Source organism: Trichomycterus rosablanca, chromosome 20, assembly GCF_030014385.1.
Source record: "Trichomycterus rosablanca isolate fTriRos1 chromosome 20, fTriRos1.hap1, whole genome shotgun sequence".
NCBI classification, from domain to species: Eukaryota; Metazoa; Chordata; class Actinopteri; order Siluriformes; family Trichomycteridae; genus Trichomycterus; species Trichomycterus rosablanca.
Window position 1 is genome coordinate 2,081,041 of NC_086007.1, and position 26,725 is coordinate 2,107,765.

Genomic DNA, 26,725 nt, shown 5'->3' on the forward strand with positions numbered 1-26,725 from the left:
CAGAGCAGTTTATTCAACATGCTACACCACACACAGGAAGTGAACAGAACGAGCTCGGTACAAAAGCAGCTTTTAATCACGTCGCTTCAAAGCCAAACTGGGTTCGGATGCACTGAGTGGCCATGAGCAGGTGACCAACCCAACCCCACCCCACCCCACCCCACCCAACCACACCACCCCACCCAACCACACCCAACCACACCCAACCACACCACAGGGATGTAGCCACATTGTCCAAAAAACAATCAAAAGGCACGTTAACTTTTGGTCCTAATGCTTCATTCACAAGTGAGGGAAATGCTTCCCCAGTGACATCACAGTGACATCACAACACCCATCAAAGATTTGAGGTAAACAAGAACCTCGAACATTTTGCCCTGTAGATCAGACTGACTCACTAACGCAGGGATGTTGGGATAAAGCGGCTGTCGAACAGACAACCTAAACTACCCAGCATGCACTATATGGCCAAAAGTATCTGGACACTTGACCATGAGCTTGTTGGACTGAAGTGAAGCTGAGGTGGCATCACACACAAGCACATGGACATGCACAAGGACACACACACACACACACACACACACACACACACACACACACACACACACACACGCACACACACCAATCATTCAGCCTGCAGAGCATGGTTCACACTAGGGCTGCAACTATCGATTATTTTTGTAATCGAGTATTCTATCGATTATTCCAGCGATTAATCGAGTAATCGGATAAGAAATACTTTTGCTTTAACAAAGAGCAAAAACAAATACATATTAGATTAAATAAGACATGTTTCTTAAACCAAACTGTACATTTGTATTCCTTGCATACAGCACAGTTTAACATTTTTTAAATGCAAAAATAAATCAATCAATTTACTTTTAAAATGTAAACAGGCAACCTGAAACATCAGGTCATCAAGTCATAAATAATAATAACCACAAATACATGAACATAACCCTGTAATTTGTGCAACTTTCAAAACTCAAAGTTTCAGCTACAGCTCACGCAGAACATAAAGCTTTAATATTTTGTTGGGAGGTTTTGTGGTGTTTGTAGGGGGATAAAAATCTGTCAGGATTGTGTCTCTAGATGAGGTAGATCTGGTGTGTGTGTGTGTGTGTGTGTAGGTGTGTGGTGTGTGTGTGTGTGTGTGTGTGTGTTTGCCTAAATCTTCATAAAAGCCTGTGGTGGTTGAAAGGAAGTAAAGTCAGTAAACATGAGTAAAGTAAACACGATGCTCTGATGGTGTGGATGTTCTACTGAGTTTTAGTTTTATCAGCTTAAAATGATCTCAAACTTTCTGTGGTTTTCTCTGTCCAGTCTCCTCCTGTTCGCTATTTTCTCTCTATATCTTGCAGTCCGCGCTATCAAATCTCGGCTGCGTCCTAAACCGATACGTTCAGTCCACAGGAGCGGCGAACGTGTCCAGATACGTAGTGTTCATTAAACTGTCCGCAAAAAGAACCCGGATGAAGTCCTGTTAAGTTCTGTTTATGTTTAAGATATTTGGGACGCAGCCCTCAGATTCTTCACGTCACCTGCACACGGCGTTAAACACGCTGCGCAAAAGTGAAAGTCGTCCGTGTGAAACACCGTGAGCTGTATAGGGTTGTGCGGATTAAACGATTCCTCGATGCAAAACATTTGAATCGATGATTTTTAGTAATCGATTTACTCGAGGAATCGTTTCAGCCCTAGTTCACACACACACACACACACACACACACCAATCATTCAGCCTGTAGAGCATGGTTCACACACACACACACACACACACACACCAATCATTCAGCCTGTAGAGCATGGTTCACACACACACACACACACACACCAATCATTCAGCCTGTAGAGCATGGTTCACACACACACACACACACACCAATCATTCAGCCTGTAGAGCATGGTTCACACACACACACACACACACCAATCATTCAGCCTGTAGAGCATGGTTCACACACACACACACACACTCAAACTCAAACTCAAACGAAGCTTTATTGGCATGACAAATAAGGACATTCGTATTGCCAAAGCAAGTTACAGGGAAATATAAACAATAAAAATAAGAAAAAACAAAAATATACAGAACAGTTACATGTGCAAAAAATATAGAATAGAATAAAATATTAATAAAAACAGTGCAAAATAATAACAATAAAAAGTATAATATTTACAATAATGAGGTAGTAAAACAATCAGTTTGTGCGTGTGTGTGTGTGTGTGCTTGTGTGTGCGTGTGTGTGTGTGTGTGTGTGTGTATGGGACATGGTCACCCACTGTCCCTCACCTGGTGGCAGGTGTGTGTATAGAGTGCTGCTAGTGTGCAGCTCTCTCTGTGCTCCCCCAGTAGGTGGGGCAGTTTGTCGGGGTCTGGGAGGGAGGTAAAGTTGGGGATGATGTTATTAAATTTAGGGAAGAATTGGGAGCGGACGTGGTGGTACTTGGTACACCGGGTGAGGAAGTGCAGCTCCGTCTCTACTGTACTGAGAGTGCAGTGCTGACACAACCTCTCCTCCCGGGGCAGCCAGGACCGGGTGTGTCGCCCCGTCTCCACGGCCAGGTCGTGTGCGCTCAGTCTGTACCTCGTCAGGGTGTTTCTTAATTTAGGGTCGGATACTGTGCTCAGATAATCTGCTGCACTGTAGTGTCTGTTTAGGGTCAAATAGCACTGCATTTTACTTTGAGATTTAGTTTCAGTTTCCCAATAATTCAGATATTTAGTTCTGAGTTTTTGTGTAATTTGGTTTATTTTAATTGGGTTTGCAGATTTCTTCTGTTCCTGAGTCTTTATTGTGTTAGTGTGTGTTAGTGGTGTGGCGGCGTGTGTTAGTAATGTGTTTGTGTGTGTTATTAGGGTGTCTGTGTGTGTTAGTGCTGTGTGGGTGCAGTGACTCAGGACCAGTTGGATGAGGGGACTGGTATGTTTGCTCAGCTCTTGGTGTTTCAGGGCTTTATAATGATAAGTTTGGGGGTCGCTCTCATTTAGATGTTTCCAGAAGTTGATTGCTCTTCTCTGTATGTTGATAATTCAAGGAAATCGGCCTAATTCTGCCCTGCACGCATTGTTCGTGGTGTGTCTGTGCACCTTTAGGATGCTTTTACAGAACTCTGTGTGCAGGGTCTCTAATGGATGTTTGTCCCAATTATGGAATTGATGGTGTGTAAGCGAACCCCAAACTTCACTGCCATATAGAGCAATCGGTTCAATTATTGATTCAAAAATTTTAAGCCAGATTCGAACTGGAATTTCCACGAATGTTTGACGTTTTATGGCGTAGAAGGCCCTGCGAGCTTTTTGTCTCAGTTCATTTACTGCCGGGTTAAAGTTTCCTGTGGAACTGATGTTCAGTCCGAGGTAAGTATAATCTTTAGTGTGCTCAATTTCATGCTGTCCTAATTTATATGTGTGTTTGGTTACCTGAGATCTGGCTCTTTTCTGGAAGGTCATAATTTTGGTCTTTTTGAGGTTGACTGTCAGGGCCCAGGTCTGACAGTATTGCTGCAGCAGGTCCAGTTTGTGCTGGAGACCCTGGGCGCTGGGGGACAGCAGGACCAGATCATCTGCATATAGCAGGAGTTTAATCTCTGAGTCGTGTAGAGTGAGACCGGGCGTGGCTGAGTGCTCTAACATGGAGGCCAATTCATTAATATAGATGTTAAATAGAGTTGGACTTAAACAGCAGCCCTGTCTCACTCCACGCTCCTGAGAGACGGGATGTGTTCTCTTACTGCCGATTCTTATTCCACACTGGTTTTCTGTGTACATGGATTTAATAAGATCGTATGTTTTACCCCCTACACCACTCTCTAACATTTTATAAAACAATCCTTCGTGCCAAATGGAATCAAAAGCTTTTTTAAAATCAATAAAACATGCAAATATTTTAGAGTTATTTTGAACTACATATTTTTCGATCAGGGTGTGTAGGGTGTAAATATGATCGGTAGTGCGGTAATATGGTAGAAAACCAATCTGACTTTTACTCAGGACGTTGTGTTGGGTAAGGAAGTGTAATAATCGTGAGTTAATTATACTACAGAATAACTTCCCCAGGTTACTGCTCACACAGATGCCCCGGTAATTATTAGGGTCGAATTTATCTCCACTTTTGTAGATGGGTGTTATGAGACCTTGATTCCAGATATCAGGGGAGGAACCGACACTCAGAACCAGGTTAAAGACTTTTAACATCGCCAGGTGAAATTTGGAGCTGCTGTGTTTGATCATTTCATTCAGGATCCTGTCAGGTCCTGATGATTTCTTTGTTTTTAGTTTTTTAATGTTGTCTTTAAGTTCCTGCTCAGTAATGAGAGAGTCTAGAGGATTCTGGTGGTTTTTAACAGCCCGTTCCAGTTCCTCTAACTTACTAATAATTTGAATTTGTTCAGGATTTGAATCTAATTCTATATTTTTAAAGAGTGATTGGAAATGGGTTGTCCAGATATCCCCATCCTGAATGGCCAATTCTTCCTGTTCTCTATGTTTTAATTTGTTCCAATTGTCCCAGAATTGATGTGTGTTGATTGATTGTTCAATAATTGTTAGTTGTTTTTGGGTGTACTGAGCTTTTTTGGTTCTGAGTGTACGTTTATATTGTTTGAGGGTTTCACAGTAAAGAAGTCGTGTGTTACTGTTGTTTGGATCTCTGTGTTTTTGGTTTGATATTTTACGGAGTTCTGTTCTTAACATTTGACAGTCTTTGTCGAACCAGCTGTCATCTTTTGTAGATTTAGGTTTTGATTTAGATTTAATTTTTAATTGAGCTTTATTTGCTGTATTTTTAAAGATCTGATTAATATTTTTAACTGCCTGATTTACTCCTTCTTTACTGTGAATGTACGCAGTGTCCAGAAAGTTGTCTAAGCTAATTTGGATTTCTGTGCTGCTAATTGCTTTCTGGAACTCCTCTGCACTGTTCTCGGCCCATCTGTAGGATCTGGAGATGTTGTACAGCTTACTGGGCCGTGTGTGTGTGGTGGGGTTAGTTTCTGTCTTTTTGATGAACACAGTAATTTGGCTGTGATCAGACAGAGGGGTTAGCGGTTTAACAGTAAATGCACTGAGAGAGAAAGGGTCTAAATCTGTTATTGCATAATCTACTGTACTATTACCAAGAGGTGAGCAGAACGTGTACCTTCCTAATGAGTCCCCTCGAGTTCTACCGTTGACGATGTACAGACTTAAAGTTCGACAGAGCTGCAGGAGGTCTTTACCATTTTTGTTAGTAACATGATCATAATTGTTTCTGTGGTTTAGGGTGGAATTGGTATTATGAATTTGGTTGTTATTGATGAATCTGTTTCCCTGTTCATTTATAATATCAGGTTGGGTTCCTGTTCTGGCGTTCAGGTCTCCACAGACGAGCACGTTTCCCTGGGCTTGGAAATGGCATGTCTCTCTCTCCAGCTCTGAGAACATGTCTTCAGAGTAGTATGGAGACTCTGATGGAGGGATATAAATGGCACAGAGAAACAGATCCTTCTGTGATGATAGTATAGTTTTGTTTATTTTCAGCCAAATGTGGAATTTTCCAATTTTCATGGTGTTTATTAGCGTGTGTAGGTGTGATTTGTACCAGATTATCAGACCTCCTGAATCTCTGCCTTGGCGCACTGTGCTAAGTTTTTGGGAGGGTAGTATAATTTCTCTGTAGTCACGGGGACAGTGAGTGACCATGTCGGCCTTGCACCATGTTTCCTGTAGGATGATGATGTCAAGGTTTTTAATGTGTGTGTGGAAGTCAGTGTGTACGCTTTTTAATCCGAAGGCAGAGGAGCTCAGGCCTTGGATATTCCAATTGCTAACGGTAAGTGACATTGTGAAGATTTAAGTGTGTAGTGTTTAAGATGAGATAAACTTTGTAAGAATGTTTTTTTTTTTTTCTTCTTTTTTTGTGTGTGTTTATACATATGTATATACTTATGTTTATCTTTAAATATAAATATTTATATAACTGTATATATGCATATACATTTTGTTACATGTGGTTATTATTATTGTCCATTGTTTTACTTTAGATTAGTCTATTACAGATGTACTGTAATAATTGTCTGATCTCACCCATGTCGTTTTGTTGCGCTGGTCCTCTGAGGACACACACACACACACACACACACCAATCATTCAGCCTGTAGAGCATGGTTCACTCACACACACACACACACACACACACACACCAATCATTCAGCCTGTAGAGCATGGTTCACACACACACACACACACACACACACACACACCAATCATTCAGCCTGTAGAGCATGGTTCACTCACACACACACACACACACACACACACACACACCAATCATTCAGCCTGTAGAGCATGGTTCACTCACACACACACACACACACACACACACACACCAATCATTCAGCCTGTAGAGCATGGTTCACTCACACACACACACACACACACACCAATCATTCAGCCTGTAGAGCATGGTTCACACACACACACACACACACACACACACACACACACACACACACACCAATCATTCAACCTGTAGAGCATGGTTCACTCACACACACACACACACACACACACACACACACACCAATCATTCAGCCTGTAGAGCATGGTTCACTCACACACACACACACACACACACACACACACCAATCATTCAGCCTGTAGAGCATGGTTCACTCACACACACACACACACACACACACACCAATCATTCAGCCTGTAGAGCATGGTTCACTCACACACACACACACACACACACACACACCAATCATTCAGCCTGTAGAGCATGGTTCACTCACACACACACACACACACCAATCATTCAGCCTGTAGAGCATGGTTCACACACACACACACACACACACACCAATCATTCAGCCTGTAGAGCATGGTTCACACACACACACACACACACACACACACACACACACCAATCATTCAGCCTGTAGAGCATGGTTCACTCACACACACACACACACACACACACACACACACCAATCATTCAGCCTGTAGAGCATGGTTCACTCACACACACACACACACACACACACACACACCAATCATTCAGCCTGTAGAGCATGGTTCACACACACACACACACACACACACACACACACACACCAATCATTCAGCCTGTAGAGCATGGTTCACACACACACACACACACACACACACACACACACACACACACCAATCATTCAGCCTGTAGAGCATGGTTCACACACACACACACACACACACACACACTAATCATTTACTATTCTCAACACGTTGTAGAACACGCTTCACACACACACACACGCACGCACCAATCGTTCACTATTCACAACAGTTTGTAGAGCATGGTTCACACACACACACACACACACACACACACACACACGCACAAGCACAAGCACTCTGCTGTAATACATTAAACACTATATTATAATAAATTAAACACCATGCGGTGAAGCATTAAACACTACACGACCCACGTTGTGTTTAAAAGGGCCGCAGTTTAAAACCAGGAACAAAATCCACTACAAACAATAAAACATACGCAGTGCTGAGTGTCTTTAATCAAACCGTCTATACAAGTGAACAGAAACAACACAGAACCATCAATGCTTTCACTATTACATTTACATTCTACAGGACGAAGGGTCGGGGCAGCAAGACCGGGTCAGAAACAAACATCATCACAGGAGGATTAAAAAAAAACACAAGGTTTTTCGTACGTAAGGCACATTTTGTTATTTGAAAACCAAACGCACGAACAAAAAAGGAAAAAAGATCAATATGTACATAAACCGATGGGCCAAAACATAATGACCACCGTCATGAGCGCTGTGGACACAGCTCTGACCTTCTGAGGACTCCACGTGAGCTCTGAAGGGAGTCCTGTAGTATCTGGGACCGGGACCGTGTGGTCCTACAGAGCGCCCCGGTGATAACGAGCCCATCATCACACGTACGCGCGGCGGTCTTTAGGAATAACGGATCTAAACAAACTAGGACTGCTTTACACTCCACACAGAGCAGAGACGCTGAAGGTGACGTCCACACGCCCGGGCGTGTTCAGATGGTAGATTTGGAAAAGGAGACTCGGAGGCGGTGGCCACGCCCCATGTCGTAGCTATGCAGGTCGATCAGGCACTGAATGGCCTCTTCTACCGTCCCCATCTGCAGCAGGGCCATCTTACGGTCTCTGGAGGACACAAACGCAAGAACGGTCAGATTACATACGCTGTGGGTGTTATTACAGATGTTCTTACAGATGTTATTACAGATGCTCTTACTGAAAGAACTTGAAGGCCTTCACCGTGCCTCCAGAGTTGGAGAAGAGGAGTCTCAGGTCGTCCTCGGTCACCTTATCACTGCCGAACAAGACGACTTCACATCAGGAACCAGACCACCGATCAGCCATTACATTAAAACCACCTCCTTGTTTCTACACTCACTGTCCATTTTATCAGCTCCACTTACCATATAGAAGCACTTTGTAGTTCTACAATTACTGACTGTAGTCCATCTGTTTCTCTACATGCTTTGTTAACCTGCTTTCACCCTGTTCTTCAATGGTCAGGACCACCACAGGACCACCACAGAGCAGGTATTATTTAGGTGGTGGATCATTCTCAGCACTGCAGTGACACCGACATGGTGGTGGTGTGTTCGTGTGTGTTGTACTGGTACGAGTGGATCAGACACAGCAGCGCTGCTGGAGTTTTTAAACACCTCACTGTCACTGCTGGACTGAGAATTGTCCACCAATCAAAAATATCCAGTCGACAGCGCCCCGTGGGCAGCGTCCTGTGACCACTGATGAAGGTCTAGAAGATGACCGACTCAAACAGCAGCAATAGATGAGCGATCGTCTCTGACTTTACATCTACAAGGTGGACCGACTAGGTAGGAGTGTCTAATAGAGTGGACAGTGAGTGGACACGGTGTTTAAAAACTCCAGCGCTGCTGTGTCTGATCCACTCATACCAGCACAACACACACTTAAAGCAGGTATGTAGAGAAACAGATGGACTACAGTCAGTAATTGTAGAACTACAAAGTGCTTCTATATGGTAAGTGGAGCTGATAAAATGGACAGTGAGTGTAGAAACAAGGAGGTGGTTTTAATGTTATGATGTTACTAAACATTCTGCTGTAATACATTAAACAACATGCTGTGAAGCACCATGAAATAAATACTGCATTCATTCTCACATGCTCAGACATCCGCTACAAACGTTGGACTTAGCCGAACCAGCTCGGTTCCTTACGGTATGTTAGACAGGTGGAGTGTGGCCGACGGAGGAAAGATGTTCTGGAAGTTCTTGGAGCCGGGCTTCTTGAAGCGGTGCAGGGGCGAGTTGGTGAAGTCTTTGGTGAGGCCCTGGTCGTCCAGACCTTCTCGAGGAAGCTGCACCGTCTGGTGTTTGGAAAGAGTCACGCGGATGATCTTCCCGAACATCTTCTGTCCGTTCAGGTGGCTCATGGCTGGGTGGGAAACGATAATCAGAGGGAACTGTGAGAGATCAGAGCAGACGGACTGAATTTACCATAATAAAATACACATCCCCAATGCCATGGTCCCAAAAATGTAAAGCAAAATGTGAATAAACATCCTGGCTCACTTTTCAAAATAATTCAAGTGTTATTGCACGGTGTCAAATCTTTGGGTATGTCTGGACGCACGTTCAGCTACCGTGACGAGCGTACGGTAAGGAAACGGCGTACCTAACTGCGCCTGGTTTCCGTCCGTCATCTGGATGAGGGCGCTGTCCTTCTTATTGTAGAGGATCTTGACCCGCTGCACGTCCCCGTAAACACCTTCAGTTCAGCGGGAGGAACCACGAAGGACAAGTTAGTGCTTTACGGACTGGAGAGTGGACACGAAGACGACATTTCAAACGAGTCTGCGGCAAAGCGACGGCAGAGAATCGATTCTGATAGACCCTCGCATACAGAGGAGACACGGCAGTTAAAACCAGAAGCCTACATGCAAAACAGTCGGGCATGCATTACGTTCATTAGCTGTACATGAGAAGAGACAGAGAGCATGATAGAGACCTTAAATAAATAGCTAAAATAGAGCTGATTCAAATCTCAAACAGAACTGATAAATTATTAAATTATTATCACATTAAACTAAAGCCAAAACTGAACAGATGTAAACGGGGTGGACAAATCAGTAGCCGGGAGCCAGAGCCAAGCAGACTTTGGTCCAGGCTCTGAGTTTTATCAGTATTTGACTGATGGATTCAGAAAGATGTGATCGGCTTTTCCTACTAAACGCTATTTGCTATTTTTATCTGATATTTATTTGAACAAGGCGCTCTGGTGGCGCAGTTGTTCATCGCTACTGGGATCCTGGTTCCAATCTTACCGTGCGTTCACGCCAGCAGTGATGTGATCGTTTAATTTTAGTTAGAGCCGGTCATTTCCACCAACAGGAGGCAGCGCAAAGGTTGGCAAAGCAAAAGAGGCAGAATTTGTTACGCTCCTTATTTGGTTGGAGATGGAAAAGAAAATCCTTGTTGGTGTCAAACCTCCACTAATAGACGGCAGTGATCGCAAATAACAAACGCAGTTTTCATATCAGCAGTCATATCAGCTGCACAGGCAGTGATGGACTATACAGGGATTAAACTTAGACATGCAATTTTATTTTAAGGTGGCATCTGATTTGTGATCATTTTTGTAGATTCTAGCCAGTAAAATAGGCTGCGCTGTCATGGCATTTGCTTTTTTTTTTAGCTTGCCAGTGGCAACTAAACACCTACAGGCGATGATGACGCTGCCAGTGTAAACACAGATCGATGAGCAATCAGTGATTTGGGCAACAAGAGATAAAAACGTCGCTGTCGGCGTGAACGCAGGGTTAGTAGTGCTACCAGCTGAGCGGTGTCTAGACAGACATGATTGGCTGATGATGTCTGAGGAGGAGATGTATAGGTGGCCAAAGAACTGCGTTAGATTGGCACCCTGTTTAGGGTGTTCCTGCTTTGCGCCCAGTGTTACCTATCGCGACCCTGACCAGAATAAGTCGGCTGATGATGATGAAATAACACTAACTACACTAACTATTGTAATGATAGCTATGGGGGTATAAGGGGGTACACCCTCATGTTCTGAATGACTGGAGGCCCATTTGCTGTGGAGCGGTTATGAAACCGTGCCCTTCTGCACTGCTGATCAAGGCCAACAGAGGGGGCGTGGAGGAGCGGGTGACTGATGTGTTAATTCCTCCTAACAATGAATGAACAGGAGCAGGTGGAAAGAACTTGAAGTACCTGAACTATACCTCAAGTCCTCAACACAATGACCTGAGGAAAGGTTCGAACCCAGGTCCACGGGACATGTGCTGCTGTAATGTTCAGGTTCTACTCAGACCCTGCTGAGAATCGGCTGCACCAGATATGTTTCATTCATTAAGACGAGATTATTAATGAAATGTTAAACCTAATCCGTGATTTGTCCACCCCAAAAACTGAAAATCATCAAAAAGTAACTTAAAAGACAAAGAATAAATGAAAAAGGAGGTAGATTGCCAACGATAACATACCGAAGAGGGTAAAGAGACTTTGGGGCGTAACCATCTTTAGAAGGAAGAGAAGAGCAAGCAGCGTAAGACAGGAAGAGAGAAGAGTCGAGGTAGAGCGGAGATGAACAGATCATCCATAACGGAGGGTGGTTTCCCGCACGATGGTGAGGTGACCATGGAGCATGGGGTCGGGGAGGTTAATTAGGGCGGGGTTGGTCCGAGGAGGAACATTTGAATCGGATTTTATAGATTTGCGTGTTTTGTTCGGGCACAAAGCATGACGGGGCGGGAGGGCAGGGTGAGCGGGCGTTCGAGAGAGGAGAGAGAGAGAGAAAGAGAGAGAGTTGGTTTGGTTGAGGTAAAGGGTAAAAAGCAAAAAATAAATAAATAAATACACAGATCAGCCATAACATTAAAACCACCTCCTTGTTTCTGCACTCACTGTCTATTTTATCAGCTCCACTTACCATATAGAAGCACTTTGTAGTTCTACAATTACTGACTGTAGTCCATCTGTTTCTCTATATGCTTTGTTTCCCCCTTTCACCCTGTTCTTCAATGGTCAGGACCCCCACAGAGCAGGTATTATTTAGGTGGTGGATCCTTTTTAGCACTGAAGTGACACTGACATGGTGGTGGTGTGTTAGTGTGTGTTGTGCTGGTATGAGTGGATTTTTAAACACCTCACTGTCACTGCTGGACTGAGAATAGTCCACCAACCAAAAATATCCAGCCAACAGCGCCCCGTGGGCAGCGTCCTGTGACCACTGATGAAGGTCTAGAAGATGACCGACTCAAACAGCAGCAATAGATGAGCGATCGTCTCTGACTTTACATCTACAAGGTGGACCGACTAGGTAGGAGTGTCTGATAGAGTGGACAGTGAGTGGACACGGTATTTAAAAACTCCAGCAGCGCTGCTGGGTCTGATCCACTCATACCAGCACAACACACACTAACACACCACCACCATGTCAGTGTCACTGCAGTGCTGAGAATGATCCAGCACCTAAATAATACCTGCTCTGTGGTGGTCCTGTGGGGGTCCTGACCACTGAAGAACAGCATGAAAGCAGGTTAAAAAGGTATGTAGAGAAACAGATGGACTACAGTCAGTAATTGTAGAACTACAAAGTGCTTCTATATGGTAAGTGGAGCTGATAAAATAGACAGTGAGAGTAGAAACAAGGAGGTGGTTTTAATGTTATGGCTGATCAGTGTAAGTCGAAGGGGACAGAAATAATAATAATAATAATAATAATAATATACAGGTCAGTACACAGGAAATGCAGGTCAGAAATGGTAGGGCTGTCCATTTTATTCCAAATGTAGTCTCCAGAGACCAAACATTGAGCCGTTAAGATACATTATCATCAACAGAGAGAGAAAAAAGCGCATGCACAGGATGAGAGAATGAAATGAGGCTGGCTTTGATTAGAAAGGGACGCCGGGCTCTCTCCAAATTTTGTTTAGAGCTGACCAGGCCATGCAGTGGGCACGAAAACCACCTTGAAGAGTTATGGGCATCAAATAGACAAAAAAACACACAAACACACACACACACACACACAAACCCTCAGGATTGTGGAAACGAAAACGTGATGGGAGAAAGAAGACATTACTGGGAATTTTTGAAGGAAAAGAGAAAGAGAGAGAGAGAGAGAGAGTAGAGAGGGTGAGAGAGAGGGGTGAGGCATCAGGTGGTGCTACCACATTTCATACCGACTCTGAATAGCTTAGAGAGAGGCAGTGGAGCGTCAGGAGAGGAAGAGAGGAGGTACAGCTTAGAGAGAAAAGACAGTTAGATATCATTTTAAGGAAGAGCCATATAGAGAGAGAGACACAGCGAGAGAGGAGAGAGAGAGAGAAGAGAGAGCGAGACACTGATCATAAATACAGAACGTAGAGAGAGACTGCACAGCCTCTGTTTTGACATGAGCTTCATCAGAAATGCTTTCAGTATATTTATTCTGTACAGAAACACAGAAAGTCGATGGAACTGCTTCCCCCGTGAACTCGTTTTAAATATACTGAAACATCATTCAGACACAGAAAACAACAAAGACGCTGGAAAACAGACGGATGTGCGAACGCTAAATCAGTGGTGGAGCTGGGAGAGGGGCTGGAAGACGGATTGGGAAATTGATGTTCCGTCAAAGTTCGTAGAAATAACGTATGGGGCGCTCAGTGCTGGGAACTCGAGAAGTTATACCTGGTTCACACTACACGATTTTCGCCCTGATTTTCGGCGCTAGATTTGCCGGCTCGGAAGCGACTCGGCGTTCGCTCGGCGATCGAAACTCGACTCTCGATCGCCATGTTACCCCTTTTCCACCGACGCGGCACGGAGCCCGTTCCGGTTCCCGAACTTGATTTGGAACCGGTTCCGCGTGTTTCCACCGGAAAAAAGAGGTTCCAGACAGCGAACTAGCGGGCCGATCTGGCCCCACAGAATACTGGGTTTTTCAGCCCGAACCGTGACGTCCGTCTGTGGGCGTGTCATGTTGTACAGCATAGCGCGTTAGCAACAACGGCGTCCGCTGGAGTCTCGTATGGAGCTGAACGCTGCATTTTTATCTTTTAAACTTCACCTGATTACATTTTGAACCAGTTTGCCGCTTATATTTTCAAAACGCCTTTAAAAAGGTGAACTGTGTGATATTACGTGATAAAAGTGACCCGGACAGAACGAAACACGCTTAACGCGAAAGATAAAGCGTGAAGCTTTTTCAGCTCCCCGAGCTGCATAAACACACGAGAAGTAAATCCAGCTAAACACAGATACATGTTTTATTTTAGAGTGGATTTGATGTTTATTTCACACAAACGCTCGCACATAATCCACACGCTCCGCCATGTTATTACTTCTCTTAACTCTTAGTAAGTAAAGCCCACCGATGATGACGCTGCTTGGTTCTCAAAAACTGGTGGAAACGCGCGTCGGTTCTCTACAGAACACCAAGGTTCAGAGAAACCTGAACAGAACCGGTTCAAGAACCACGTTTTTTTTTTGGTGGAAAAAGGGGTATCAGTGAACTACTCAACAACTCGATGCGAGCGTAGAAGGTATTTAATGTTTGAGGATTTTCTACATAAAAGCTCAAAAAGATTCTGACCAAAACTATGTAAACACCCCTCCCAATTCTCTAGCGTGTATGAAATCAATGACTTAACGACAATTTCCTCTTCCAGCATGATAGTAGCCCTTCATCATCCCTCCCCCCATCCTTTTTTTGCCCCCTAATTTAATCCTGCCTGATTGGATCTTAATTCCCTATGATCGTTTCCGCCACCCCACCCCCAGTCAAAGGGGTCGAGACTGTCACGCCCTCTCAGTCACACGCTGGCATTCGCGATCAGCCGCCCCCCTGCAGCACCTGCGACGGAAAAACGTTTCCGCACTTTTTAAAACTCTATTTATTTAACATCTGGGCGGCACGGTGGCTCGACCCGGGTCCTTTCTGTGTGGAGTTTGCATGTTCTCCCCGTGTCCGCGTGGGTTTCCTCCGGGAGCTCCGGTTTCCTCCCACAGTCCAAAAACGTGCAAGTGAGGTGAACTGGAGATACCCAATTGTCCATGACTGTGTTCGATATTAAACTTGTGAACTGATGAATCTTGTGTAACGAGTAACTACCGTACAAAGTGTAAAACATGATGTTAAAATCCTAATAAACAACCAAAACACTTAACATCTCTTTTCTACAGTCACCTTCCGAGCGTCGTCCAAACTCTTTAATGGTTGAGCGTATAGCCGCTGCTCTCACATCATCATCACATGAGAATCTTCTTCCCCTTAAAGCTTCTCTGAGCTCATATAAAACAGGGCAGGTGAAATGAAGCGATCAGCTGTGTGTGTGTGTTTAAGAGGGCGTGACAGCCTCGACCCTCTCGATCGAGGGTGGGGTGGCGACAACGATGAGAGAGAAATAAGTTCCAATTAGTCAGGATTTAATTAGGGTGCAAAAGGGGGGGGGGGTCATCTTTTGGTCGGTCAGGTATCCGAATAATTTTGGCCATATAGTGTAGCTGTAATAAACGGTGTCTGAATTCCCAGCTCTACACAGGTGCAATACATTTATCCCGTTCCGTTTGGATATATCCTGGAACGTTTAGGGGGGGTCTGACGTGTGAGCAGCTCCACTCTGGTTGGGACGGATGCATTTATGAGGAATCAAGATGTTCTACCACTTCTCAGCATCGATATCAGCACAAGCAACTGATGTCCAGTGATCTGCTTACAAAAGTGCACCAAGAGAACAGCACAGGTCTGAATGCTCGAGTCCTAAAATGAAATGAATGTTCACTTGGGTGGATTTGGATGGATTTCACATGTTCCTTTACCGCGAGGTTGGGCGCATTTCGCCTGAGGGGTCAGTCTGTGAGGGTTAAAAGGTTCATAGTGACCAGATCTTATTATGTTCAGTGCTCTGATTACATGTGAGTGAGTGCGTGCATGTGTGGCGTGCACCAAGAGAACAGTACAGGCCTGATTGATCGACTCCTGTAAGAAAATAGTTGGGATGGAGTCTCCTATGTGTGGATGGCAAACTTTTTGGCATGTTTTTTTTTTTTTTGTCCTCTTGGTGTGGAGTACACCAAGAGAACAGCACAGGCCTGAATGATCGACTCCTGTAATTGTTTAATGTTGTTTTATTCATTATTTGCCAAATGAAGCTGTTCTGGCACATAAACCTGTGCTGACCACTCGTCTGTCTCAACACTGACCATTTATAACACTGACACTGATCATTTATTACAAAACGTATAAAAACATTCATATTAACACTCCAAAACGCTGTCCGTACGTCTGGATATAGAAATACGGCGCTGAAAAATGGTAGAAGATCTTAATTAAATACAAAATGAACCTGATGATGAGAGAACGACTCCGCTGAAGTCCTGACTGATCAGAGAACAGAGAGAGAGTGGGTGAAGAGGTGTGTGTGTGTGTGTGTGTGTGTGTGTGTGTGTGTGTGTGTGGACACACTGACCTCCTCATTAAGATTGCTGGTCAGCAGCACGCCGCCGCTCACCAGGTGTCCCGACAGAGCCACCCGACCCGCCGCCGCTGCAGCCGCCGCCGCCGCGCTCAGAGGACTGATGGAGCCTACGGCACACAGACGGGAAGAGACAGACAGACAGACAGACAGACAGACAGACAGACAGACAGAACAAAAAGGAAGAGAAGGAGACGAAGGGACGGAGAAAACTTCACGTCAATCAAGCTGTCATCACGACCAGCCAAAACGACAACGGCATGACAACTCGCAGCGCGAAAGCCTTCAGTCCGGCTCACACACACACACACACACACACACACACACACACACACACACACACACACACACACACACACACACAGCCAAGACTCCATACAGCCATCAAACAGCTTTTATTAACGATTCAAACCCGTAATCATTCCTTTGTTTCGATTCTTAATAATATAAGCACATAATACAGTTTCCTTTCGGCTCTGTGAACATGCACATGCGTTTGTTATTAATTTTTACATTATATTCCCTATTTTCCCTCCCAATCTAGTAGTAGCCCACTGGAGCAGCTTGTGACCACTGTGGCTTCGGTTGCAGCCCAATAATGAAAGCATAAAATATTTAATCCATTACAGTATTAATATTAATATTTATGCACTGGTGCATGGGGTGGGGGTGGCGGTGGGGGGGTTTGTCCTGAGGCCTCGCGGTGGATCGGCGTCCTGTGATTCCAGGGAAACCAAACCCACTGCAACCCTGACCGGGATAATGATGTGTTTTAACATGAAAATGAAATGAATACGGCACTTTGTTCAAGTTATTAATACAGATGTAATCAGACAAAATAATTCACAATTTTATACAAATAATCACGTCTGATCCACAATATCATTCTTCGATAAACAAACCTAAAAAATGTGTTTATTATTAAATTTACTCATTTATTTCATTTAAATCATTTATTTAAGTGTTGTGGCCTAGTGGTTAATGTACTAGACTAGTAATCAAACTAAATGTAAAATATTTAAATCATTATTTAATTGCAACACATCTGCAATGTTATAATGGACGAAGTTGATGGATGCAGAGACTCGATTAGCCTTTATCCTTCCAATTAGGGGTGGGCGATATGGCCCTAAAATAATATCACGATATTTCAGGTTATTTTTGCGATAACAATATTTTTGTTTTATTTCGAGAAAACACTATTGCAAAAAAAAAAAATAATGTTCAGTTTTTATTTAGAATTAATATAAGTTAACAATTCGTAAAAAATGTAAGACGTATGTAAGAATTACGTAAGAATTTTCTGTATTTTGTCTTTCCAGTAAAAATAATGTAACATAATGTAATGGCGGAGTCAGACAATTTCCATAGGGGTGGCCAGACTGAGACCATTGCTCACACAGAGGTCGCACAGAGACTGATACCTTTTTTTATGTGGTCACTCACTCATTTACCTATACAGGCAGTGAGAGCCATGTAGAATTACATCACGAAGACCCGCATACTACTAATAAGCTTTTTTTCTCTTCATTTTCCCTGACAAGTAAAAAAAAGCAAAATATAGCCTATAACCTTAACATTATGAGGAAGAATTTCAAATATATTCCTTTGCAATACTTTATAATTTGGCTGCCAACTTGTGTGTAATGATGACACTCAATTGAACCCCAGAACATGCCAGTGTGAATGAATGGAAAACCAATTTTAATTTTCTTTTAACAATATGATACAGACTGACCAACACTATTAAGCCAAATCAGCATTGAAAATTGACTTTACTTTTAATAACCTTCTTCAATGCTGGAGCTTTTTAAAACGGAATATTTTCTTTAAAATAGAAGTGTTATTTAACTGCTATTAAATTGTTTCCCATAACCGCCCAATCTGGCAACACTGGAATGCGCAGAGCCCGGTGGCGCCTTTACTCGAACTACTACTAAGTACAGTAGTAGTAGTACTAAGTAATAGTAGTACTACTTCTGTGTTGGTGGTTGACATTAATGTTAAGAGTATCCCTGAACTGTTTGGTGGAGGTGCGCTGGCAAAGCGGTGGTTGGGGTTTGGGTTGCCAAAGATTAATTTATGGTGGACTTGGAGTCTTTGGAACGAGCTCCTCCACCGCAGAGCCGCTTTCCGCCATACTCGTTGCTGTGCCCAAATGACTCACGTATCGAACGTACGCCATTTCCGTAGCTGTGTGACGTCATTAGGTAAACAATGCAGAATATCGCTATTATTACGATATGGGATTTTTTGTATCGTTTTAAAAATTATACCGGTATTATCGTGAACGATACGATATAGCACACCCCTACTTCCAATAAGAATGTTATGCCCGCCCACAGAAATCCTAAAAGCTACAGGAAGGACAAACGTCTGTAGACGTCTTTTGCGTTCCCGACTGGTATGAACCAGCAGCAGTGGCTGATGGATAACTCCCTCCACCCCCCTTCCACACACAAAGAAAAAAAAACGCGACCACATTTTGGTCTGGGCCAGCGGTTCATAGTGGCATGGCAGGTGGACATGATACTGTAATACACGCCCCCTGCTGGTATTAATGGCAGAAAATAGAAAATACACTTAACTAAACAGGTTGCTTTTTTTGTATAAGGACACATACACAATCACACTGGGGTGAATTAGAGTAGCCAGCTCACCTACTGCATGTTTAAGCGTAATTAAGAATCAACCTGCTGACCACAGGAACCCTGTTGCTGTTTCATCGACGTCGGAAAACGAGCGAGCAACGCAAACCAGCGCATTTCCTGACAGATGCCAAGAACGTCCACGTGAACGCAGGCTTAGCGTCTCCTAACAAGTGCCAACCTCGCCAGCGCTGGCACAGCACTGTTTTTTTTATTTGTTTGTTTTATTTCCAAGAGCCTCAAAGACACAGAACGACGGTTATAAAAAGAAAGTGAGAAACAGACGGTTAGTAGGTACCTAGAGAAGCTGTAACTGTTCCAGCACTAGAGTAGGAGGCTACAGTTCCAGATGGAGAACCTACAGAGGGGGTGAAACAGTCGAAACCTATTAAATAATTGGATGAATAAACTGAATTCTTTCACACATGATTGTAAACCGGGCACAGGAACATGTCACAGATCATTTTTGTATTTATTTATGTCATCTGTAGTACTCAGTAGATGTCTATTATGCTATCTCACGCTTAGTCTGGTAAGGAGGGTGTTTGCGGCATGATGGAACTATAAAAAATAATGATACCACGTCTACGCAGGAGAAGCTTTGTTAACAGAGCCCTTTATATACACCGATCAGGCATAACATTATGACCACCTTCCTAATATTGTGTTGGTCCCCCTTTTGTACGCAACAAACTGTGCTGCTCTGTGTATTCTGACACCTTCCTATCAGAACCAGCATGAACTACATCAGCAGTTTGAGCTACAGGAGCTCGTCTGTTGGATCGGACCACGCGTGCATCAATGAGCCTTGGCCGCCCATGACCCTGTCGCTGGTTTACCACTGTTCCTTCCTTGGAGCACTTTTGATAGATACTGACCACTGCAGACCGGGGACAGCCCACAAGAGCTGCAGTTTTGGAGATGCTCTGACCCAGTCGTCTAGCCATCACAATTTGGCCCTCAGATCCTCACGCTCGCCAATTTTTCCTGCTTCTAACATCGACTTTGAGGATAAAATGTTCACCTGCTGCCTGATATATCCCCCCCACTAACAGGTGCCGTGATGAAGCGATAATCAGTGTTATTCACTTCACCCGTCAGTGGTCATAATGTTATGCCTAGTCGGTGTATTTATTTTTAATACAATACCTACACCAAAGCTTGAAATATCAGCCACTACCAATACTAGACTTAATTAAGCAGCTTTAACCTTTTGCTGGGTTTTTATTCTTTCACCTCTCCAAACAATGACGTTGCAAAGCGTTTCTGTATAAACCAAAACCATTTTAGTGTAAATAAACCGTCAATACGGCCAGTTAATATCAATGGTCGATAGCGTTTCTTATTTCAAGCTTGCCGCTCGGTGGCGCGATTGCAAACATCAAGAACCAATGAATTAAAGTACAAATTATTTCATTAATTATTATTATTAATTTACAGACCGGCTGTGTCTGAGGGGGAGGTTGTCCGAGGGCCCGTGATGGATCGACATCCTGTGATCCTACCATTAGTCTATGGAGCATCTATGAGTGTGAAATCCTCACCCAGCAGAGACGTGGAGTCCTTTCCGAGCGCGGCGGCCATGACGGGATCTACGGCGGGCTGTCCGTCCGCTGCCGGAAGCTCGGGCCTGGTGTAATCCCGACTCTTGTCGTTGTTGTACTTGACGTTCAGGTTGACCAGTTTGGAGAAGTCGATCCGCAGCGTGCAGCAGGAGTTATAGATGTTCTGTCCGTCCAGAGACTGGAGAGAAGAGAGGATCGATTAAGGAATGAAACAGGCTCAGGCGTACTTGATAGGCTCAGGCCTCACTCAGCAGGCTCAAATTCCCACAGACACACTCCACTCCAAGAGTGGAGACGGGTGCAGCCAGTTCGCACTTTATTTCGCTCTCCCGTCTTCTACCAGTATCCCAGACCCTCCCACGCAGTAAAATACAGGTAATACTTCGCAAAATAACAAATAATCTTCCTTCATGACGTCTCGATTGCTTTCCTTGAGTCCTAACTGCTCTAGGATGTAAGGAAACGTCTCCGAATACGACGTCTTTGCTTTGTAAGTGCAGCCATTATTGATAATGTGCTACCAGCTCTGCTGCATTAGAATCATTCACTTTGTTTTTATGTTTTACCACTTCTTTAACCTGGTCAGGGTTGTGGTGGGGCCGGTTTCCCTGGAATTACTAAGCGCAATGCAGTAACGCAACCCGGACAGAATGCCAATCCATCATCCACCCTTAGACATAGACGCCTGACTGGCTGATGAGCTTTTTTACACCCTACTGTCTCAAGTCTATTTAAAAAAAATGAGACACGGGCTAACAGATGTAGGAGTAAAAAATTTGGGAGGGGTCTTACACCGTGCATCTTAAATACTATGTCGATTTGCTCATTAGGCTAAATAATGCCTTTATAACCAGTTCTTTTGGGCACAATTGTATTTCCATTAACGACTTTATCATGGTCAGGGTCCAGATGGACTGCTTCAGCTGGAAACACTGGACATAAGGCAAGGCAGGAATGCCATGGACAGAGCGCCAATCCATTACAGAGCTTCAGACCCCATCCCACCCCCACTTTTCCCAAAACAAAGCCAATCTGTGTAAACTGCTATGATTCAAACCCGAATCAGTGGATCTCAACAGTGATGGGTTTGCATAACAAACCGCTGGGCCACTCAAGCCCTAAAAAAACCGCTGGATCCACCGTGATCCTGACCAGGATCTATAAGAACCACAGACATGACGCGCTCCCTCCCAGTTGACTTACCAGCTTGGCTTGCTGTGCGTTTACAGGATCGCTGAACTGAAGCAGAGCCTGGAACTGGTTGTTTTTGGTGAACGTGATGATCTTCATGACGGTTCCGAACTTGGAGAAGATCTGGAATAAAGCAAACGCACACAGAGCCAGCGATGAGTCGGGTTCTGCCGACCGGACCGTACAGCTCTGGTTCTGTCGCCGTGTGTGTGTGTGTGTGTGGTGGGCGCTGACCTGCTGCAGTACGTCCAGCGTGACCGGGTAGAACATGTTATCGATGATGATGCGCAGGACCGGACTCGGGGCGGGTATCAACACGCTCTCTGCGGCCGAATCTAAGCTCGGTGAGCCGCCCTCCTGGACGGCGCACACGGCCTGCAGGACGGCCTGGGCACGCTGGACGAGCGGATGGAGGAAAAACAGACAGAGTTCTTTTAGAAGTACAACCAATACAAAGTAGATGGAACAGTTGTCCAGGGTGGCCCTGTCACCTCACAGCAAGAAGGGCCCTTGATTCCCTTTCTGTGGAGTTTGCATGTTCTCCCTGTGTCTGTGTGGGTTTCCTCTGGGTCCAAGGTCCAAAGACATGCAGTCAGGTTAAATGAAGTTACTGAATATTACCCTAAATTTGTGTGTGTGTGTGTGTGTGTTTGTGTGGCCTAGCCCCATTTATATGGGCACAGAGAAGTCAGTCATAATCACTAACTCAAAAGTAAGATTCCATGCTTACTCACTCAATTTCTTATGGGGGGGGGGGCTTTTCAATGGGCGCAAGGCACACAGTAACACCCTGGACGGGGCGCCAGTCCATCGCAGGGCAGACACACACACACACACCCATTCACATATAGGGCAATTCAGTGTTTTCAACTGACCTGACTGCATGTTTTTGGACTGTGGGAGGAAACCCACGCAGACACGGGGAGAACATGCAAACTCCACACAGAAAGGACTCGGACGGCCCCGCCTGGGGATCAAACCCAGGACCTTGGATTCCATGCTGCAAAGCCTAATTATAGATATAGAGTTGTTCGTGTGTATTTTTACTGTTTTTATCAACCACTTTATCCTGATCAGGGTCACAGTGGGTCCGGTTTCAATATCTGTGAAGGATTTTTGGACAATATACATTAGCACAAATCAATAAAGTCCAAGGTGGACCCTCGGGTGGCACAGGGGTCTGTTACGCTAGTCCAACACTGACAGGCTGGCTGGCACCCTGTGCATGGTATATTCCAGCCTTCTGCCTTCAGTATTTCCAGGACACTCACAGAGACCCTGACCAGGACAAAGCGTTGGTAGAAATCAATCAAAAACATCATCTGCTTCAGGATCGGGTATATAAAGCTCAATGTGCTGACCTGATTGAGAGCGCTGTCCGTTTTGAGCTCTTTGTGGTTGGAGTACTGGATGCACACGGGAACGTTTCTCACTTGAGGCGTCACTGCTGTGTAGTAGGTAACCATGGTGATCGCCGCTTCCTCCGTCCCCAGTTCCAAAAACGCCTGAGGTTGAGGAATGAAATCTAACGGTAAGCTTAAACAACAGAAACTCTAACCTACAGCAGTCATCATCATGGTTCCATTTCCGCTGCCAGCCATTAGTGGCACAGCAGATAAAAATGATTCTGTGATCCCAACCCCCTGCCAGACAATTCTGACTCCTACACACCTGATTTTTTCCTTTCAGCATGAGGATATTGGTGACTTTTCCAAAGGGCAGCCCAAGAGCGATGACCTCCGTCTCAGAAACTTCGTTTGGAAGCTTACGGATGTGAATGACTCTGGATGGTGGGTTCTCCATGCCGTCCTCCACTCTCAGTTTTTTGCTGTCGCTTCCATTAGCTGTTGAAGTCAAAACGAATTCATACTGGGCTCTGAGTGCTGAATTCATACCGTTATGTGTATTATCAAAACGCATACACGTTCCTATACCCTTCCTACCTGTGAGTGAAGAATTCTGACTGCTGTAAAGACTGCCGACGAGCAAATCATCAGAACCTCTCTGAAATAAAAAATAAAGGTTAGCTTACATGTATATGTAATTAAGAAGTACTTTTGTAATTCTGTGATCACAGTGGAAGACACACAGAATTGGGGTCTCACACTAGTCTCTGTTTTAGTCACCAGCAGAACACATCTACTCACAAATCCAGGCTAAAACTGGCCCAATTTTAAATAAACAAGAAATATTTATGTGCAAATTAGATCAGAGATGTGCTGGGTAGTCGTGATGAGCAGAAGAGACCGATGCATGATCAAGGCAGCTCTGTAAAGTGCGAAAGAACTGTTTCATTAGGTCCATGCCATAATTAGGTATTGATCTTTTTGGTGCACTCTCAGTCCTGGTCCCAAACCCAGACAGATAAAGGAGGGTTGCATCAGGAATGTGCCATGAAATAACATTTTAGGAATTAGAAGCTGTTTACAGTTAGGCGAGTAAACAGTGGTCAAGCTTAAATTCAGCTTAAGTTTAATGGGAAAAATGGGACCGGAGGCTTAATTGTCTCTTGCTACTGTATGTGTGTGTGTGTGTGTGTGTGTGTGTTGGTGGGGGGTTGAAGAGTTTAGCAGCTTACCTTCACACCAACTGCAACATCGCTAACAATGCTGAAGAGAAAATAGAGAAAACAGCAAAACATTATTATTATTTTAAAAGAAAACCAAAACATATGAGTTAATGAGGCTTAGACGTCTTAAAATAGTTTCCTTTATTAAGTTTAATTGTAGTTTTAAACATATTAAACGATATAATAACATTCACATTATTAACTTTATGTAATGTATTTACCAAAGCTACACAGCTACAGTTAATATAGCTATATCAATGAGTGGCCCAGCAGTAAAGACTGTGAGTCCACTGCCCCTGAGATCCAGGGATCCAATCTCAGTGGTGCTATCAGCCTGGTCAAGCATCTGAATGGACAAGATTGGCTAATGTCCGAGAGGAATACAGCCAAAACAGCCTAGTTTGAGAGGTGTACTTGTCAGTGCGCTCACAACGCACTGATAGCTAAGTCAAGCCCGGATAAAATAAGGAGGGTTGCGTCAGGAAGCGGATTCCAACGTAAAATCTGTGCCAAATCAAGTCTACAGTCTAATGTGCTAGGCCACTACTGCTGAAATCCAGGTTTGAATTTCAGCTGGTGCTGTCAGCCAGTTAGGTGCCTACACAGACATCATTTAAAATATTTTATTCACACAGATCCCCTATGCTCACCCACCACTATGATGATTTTAGTAATTGATAGCCACTGAGCCCATGGCGATGTAAAACCCACTTGACTGTGAACAATGGGCCTGTTTTCTGGTGGTTCATACATAGCATCAGACCAACCAGACACATTTCCTGTCAGTATAAGATGACTGATTGAGTTGTCTTATAAACCTTGGCAAAGAGACCACTGTTCCATGTCTTCTGCAATGGGTGCAGTCAACCCTACACACCTGCCAAACCCAATTATATATAATATACTACTATATATACATAGTTATGTATAAATGAGTCTTTCCACTAATTCAACTGAATTTTTTCTTGTTATCAAGCCAATGTCAAGTCATGGTTAGGGCTGAATCCCAAATAGCTCCTCCCACCGTACAAAGTGCACTAGATAGGGTGTATAAATAAAGAGTTTTAGCTCTATGTAGTGAGCTACAGGTCCAAACAGGCTGTCATTTGGGATACAACCAAGTGACCGTTATATCTAGTTAATACAAGATACGTACTTAAAATAAAATGTTTCGTGATATTAAGCTATATTAACGCGTAATATTATTCCTCGAATCGTTATTTAAATAAATAAGAAGTCATAAAAAGGTATTCAGCTCGTTTTCGAACAAAGAAACAACGCCAATGCTAAGCTAGTCGTTGCTTCCCGAATACATACTTTCGTACTAAATAGTATGGTGTACTCATTAGTACACATTAAGCGTCGTTACTATTATGGCATACTGTTTAGTACGGTAGTATGCGCTTTATAACAGAGCTCAGCTACAGCCCTGAAAGGAATAAGCACAGCTAACGTTTGCACTAGCTAGAATTAATGCATTAATCACGATTAATATTCCACTAAAATGTACATTTTAAACGCTGATTTTAAAATCAAAACACTCACCCGTCCATCGCCAAAAACAAAACCTCTTTCAACCTGACACGGCTGTATAAACAGATAGAAGCAAAATGGTGGTGGATCTCTGTCTCTCTCTCAGTCAGTGTGTGTGCTGGACACCATTGTGCATTACAGACCGCATTACCAAAAGTATGTGGACACCCTTCAGTCTACTATATGTGGCTATTTCAGCAACACCAGTTGCCAGCAAGTGTTTAAGATCAACAATTCGCCATTTGCCACTTGTAAAGTGTATGGCAGATGCCATCGGTAACCTATTCCAATACTGTACATGCAGAGAGGACACTTCATAAATTAGCAGTTGTCACTGTGTACAGCCAAGCAAGCTTGGCTTCACCAGTAATTTAGATTCTACCATGCATTAGTAAGAAGTCCCTGGCCCAATCCTAGGGTTGCCAACTGTCCCGTAAAATACGGAATCGTTCCTTATTTGGAAACTAAACGTCGCGTTCCGTATTGAACTGATTCGGGACGCGCTTTGTTCCGTATTTTTATCAATGGGAGAGAAATGCTGCAGATTAGACTGAGACAGGGCGATCTGTATGAAAGAAAGAAAACTGAAAAGAAAACTGCTGCTACCGTGGTAATTAGAAAGTGTTTGGTTATTATTTTAAGTAGTGTTCACGTTTAGTCTTAGTAACGCTGTGTGTGCGCAGGCATATCAGCATAACAACCTATTTAATACACCGTTGT

General features: G+C 44.0%; 1 protein-coding gene across 1 annotated transcript; it reads right to left on the reverse strand.

Annotated features, from left to right (window-relative positions):
* Nucleotides 1-7,517: 7,517 nt before the first annotated feature.
* On the reverse strand, nt 7,518-26,102 carry ptbp2b (polypyrimidine tract binding protein 2b). The gene is made up of 15 exons (XM_063016954.1): nt 26,018-26,102; nt 24,482-24,512; nt 23,847-23,907; nt 23,575-23,747; nt 23,265-23,408; nt 22,138-22,299; nt 21,916-22,026; nt 20,692-20,890; nt 19,446-19,505; nt 16,494-16,609; nt 11,523-11,556; nt 9,695-9,787; nt 9,238-9,454; nt 8,260-8,337; nt 7,518-8,168 (listed from the first exon to the last, which is right to left on the reverse strand). The coding sequence occupies exons 1-15, from the start codon at nt 26,023-26,025 to the stop codon at nt 8,039-8,041; spliced, it is 1,617 nt and encodes a 538-aa protein (XP_062873024.1). The 5' UTR covers nt 26,026-26,102; the 3' UTR covers nt 7,518-8,038.
* Nucleotides 26,103-26,725: the final 623 nt, after the last annotated feature.

Excerpts from the sequence above, each read along its gene's own strand:
- ptbp2b (XM_063016954.1), bottom strand. Across the intron at positions 16,610-19,445 it reads AACAGTTACAGCTTCTCTAG|GCTCCATCAGTCCTCTGAGC; the intron begins GTACCTACTAAC and ends TGTGTGCCGTAG. Across the intron at positions 8,338-9,237 it reads CTCCACCTGTCTAACATACC|TGATAAGGTGACCGAGGACG; the intron begins GTAAGGAACCGA and ends CTTGTTCGGCAG.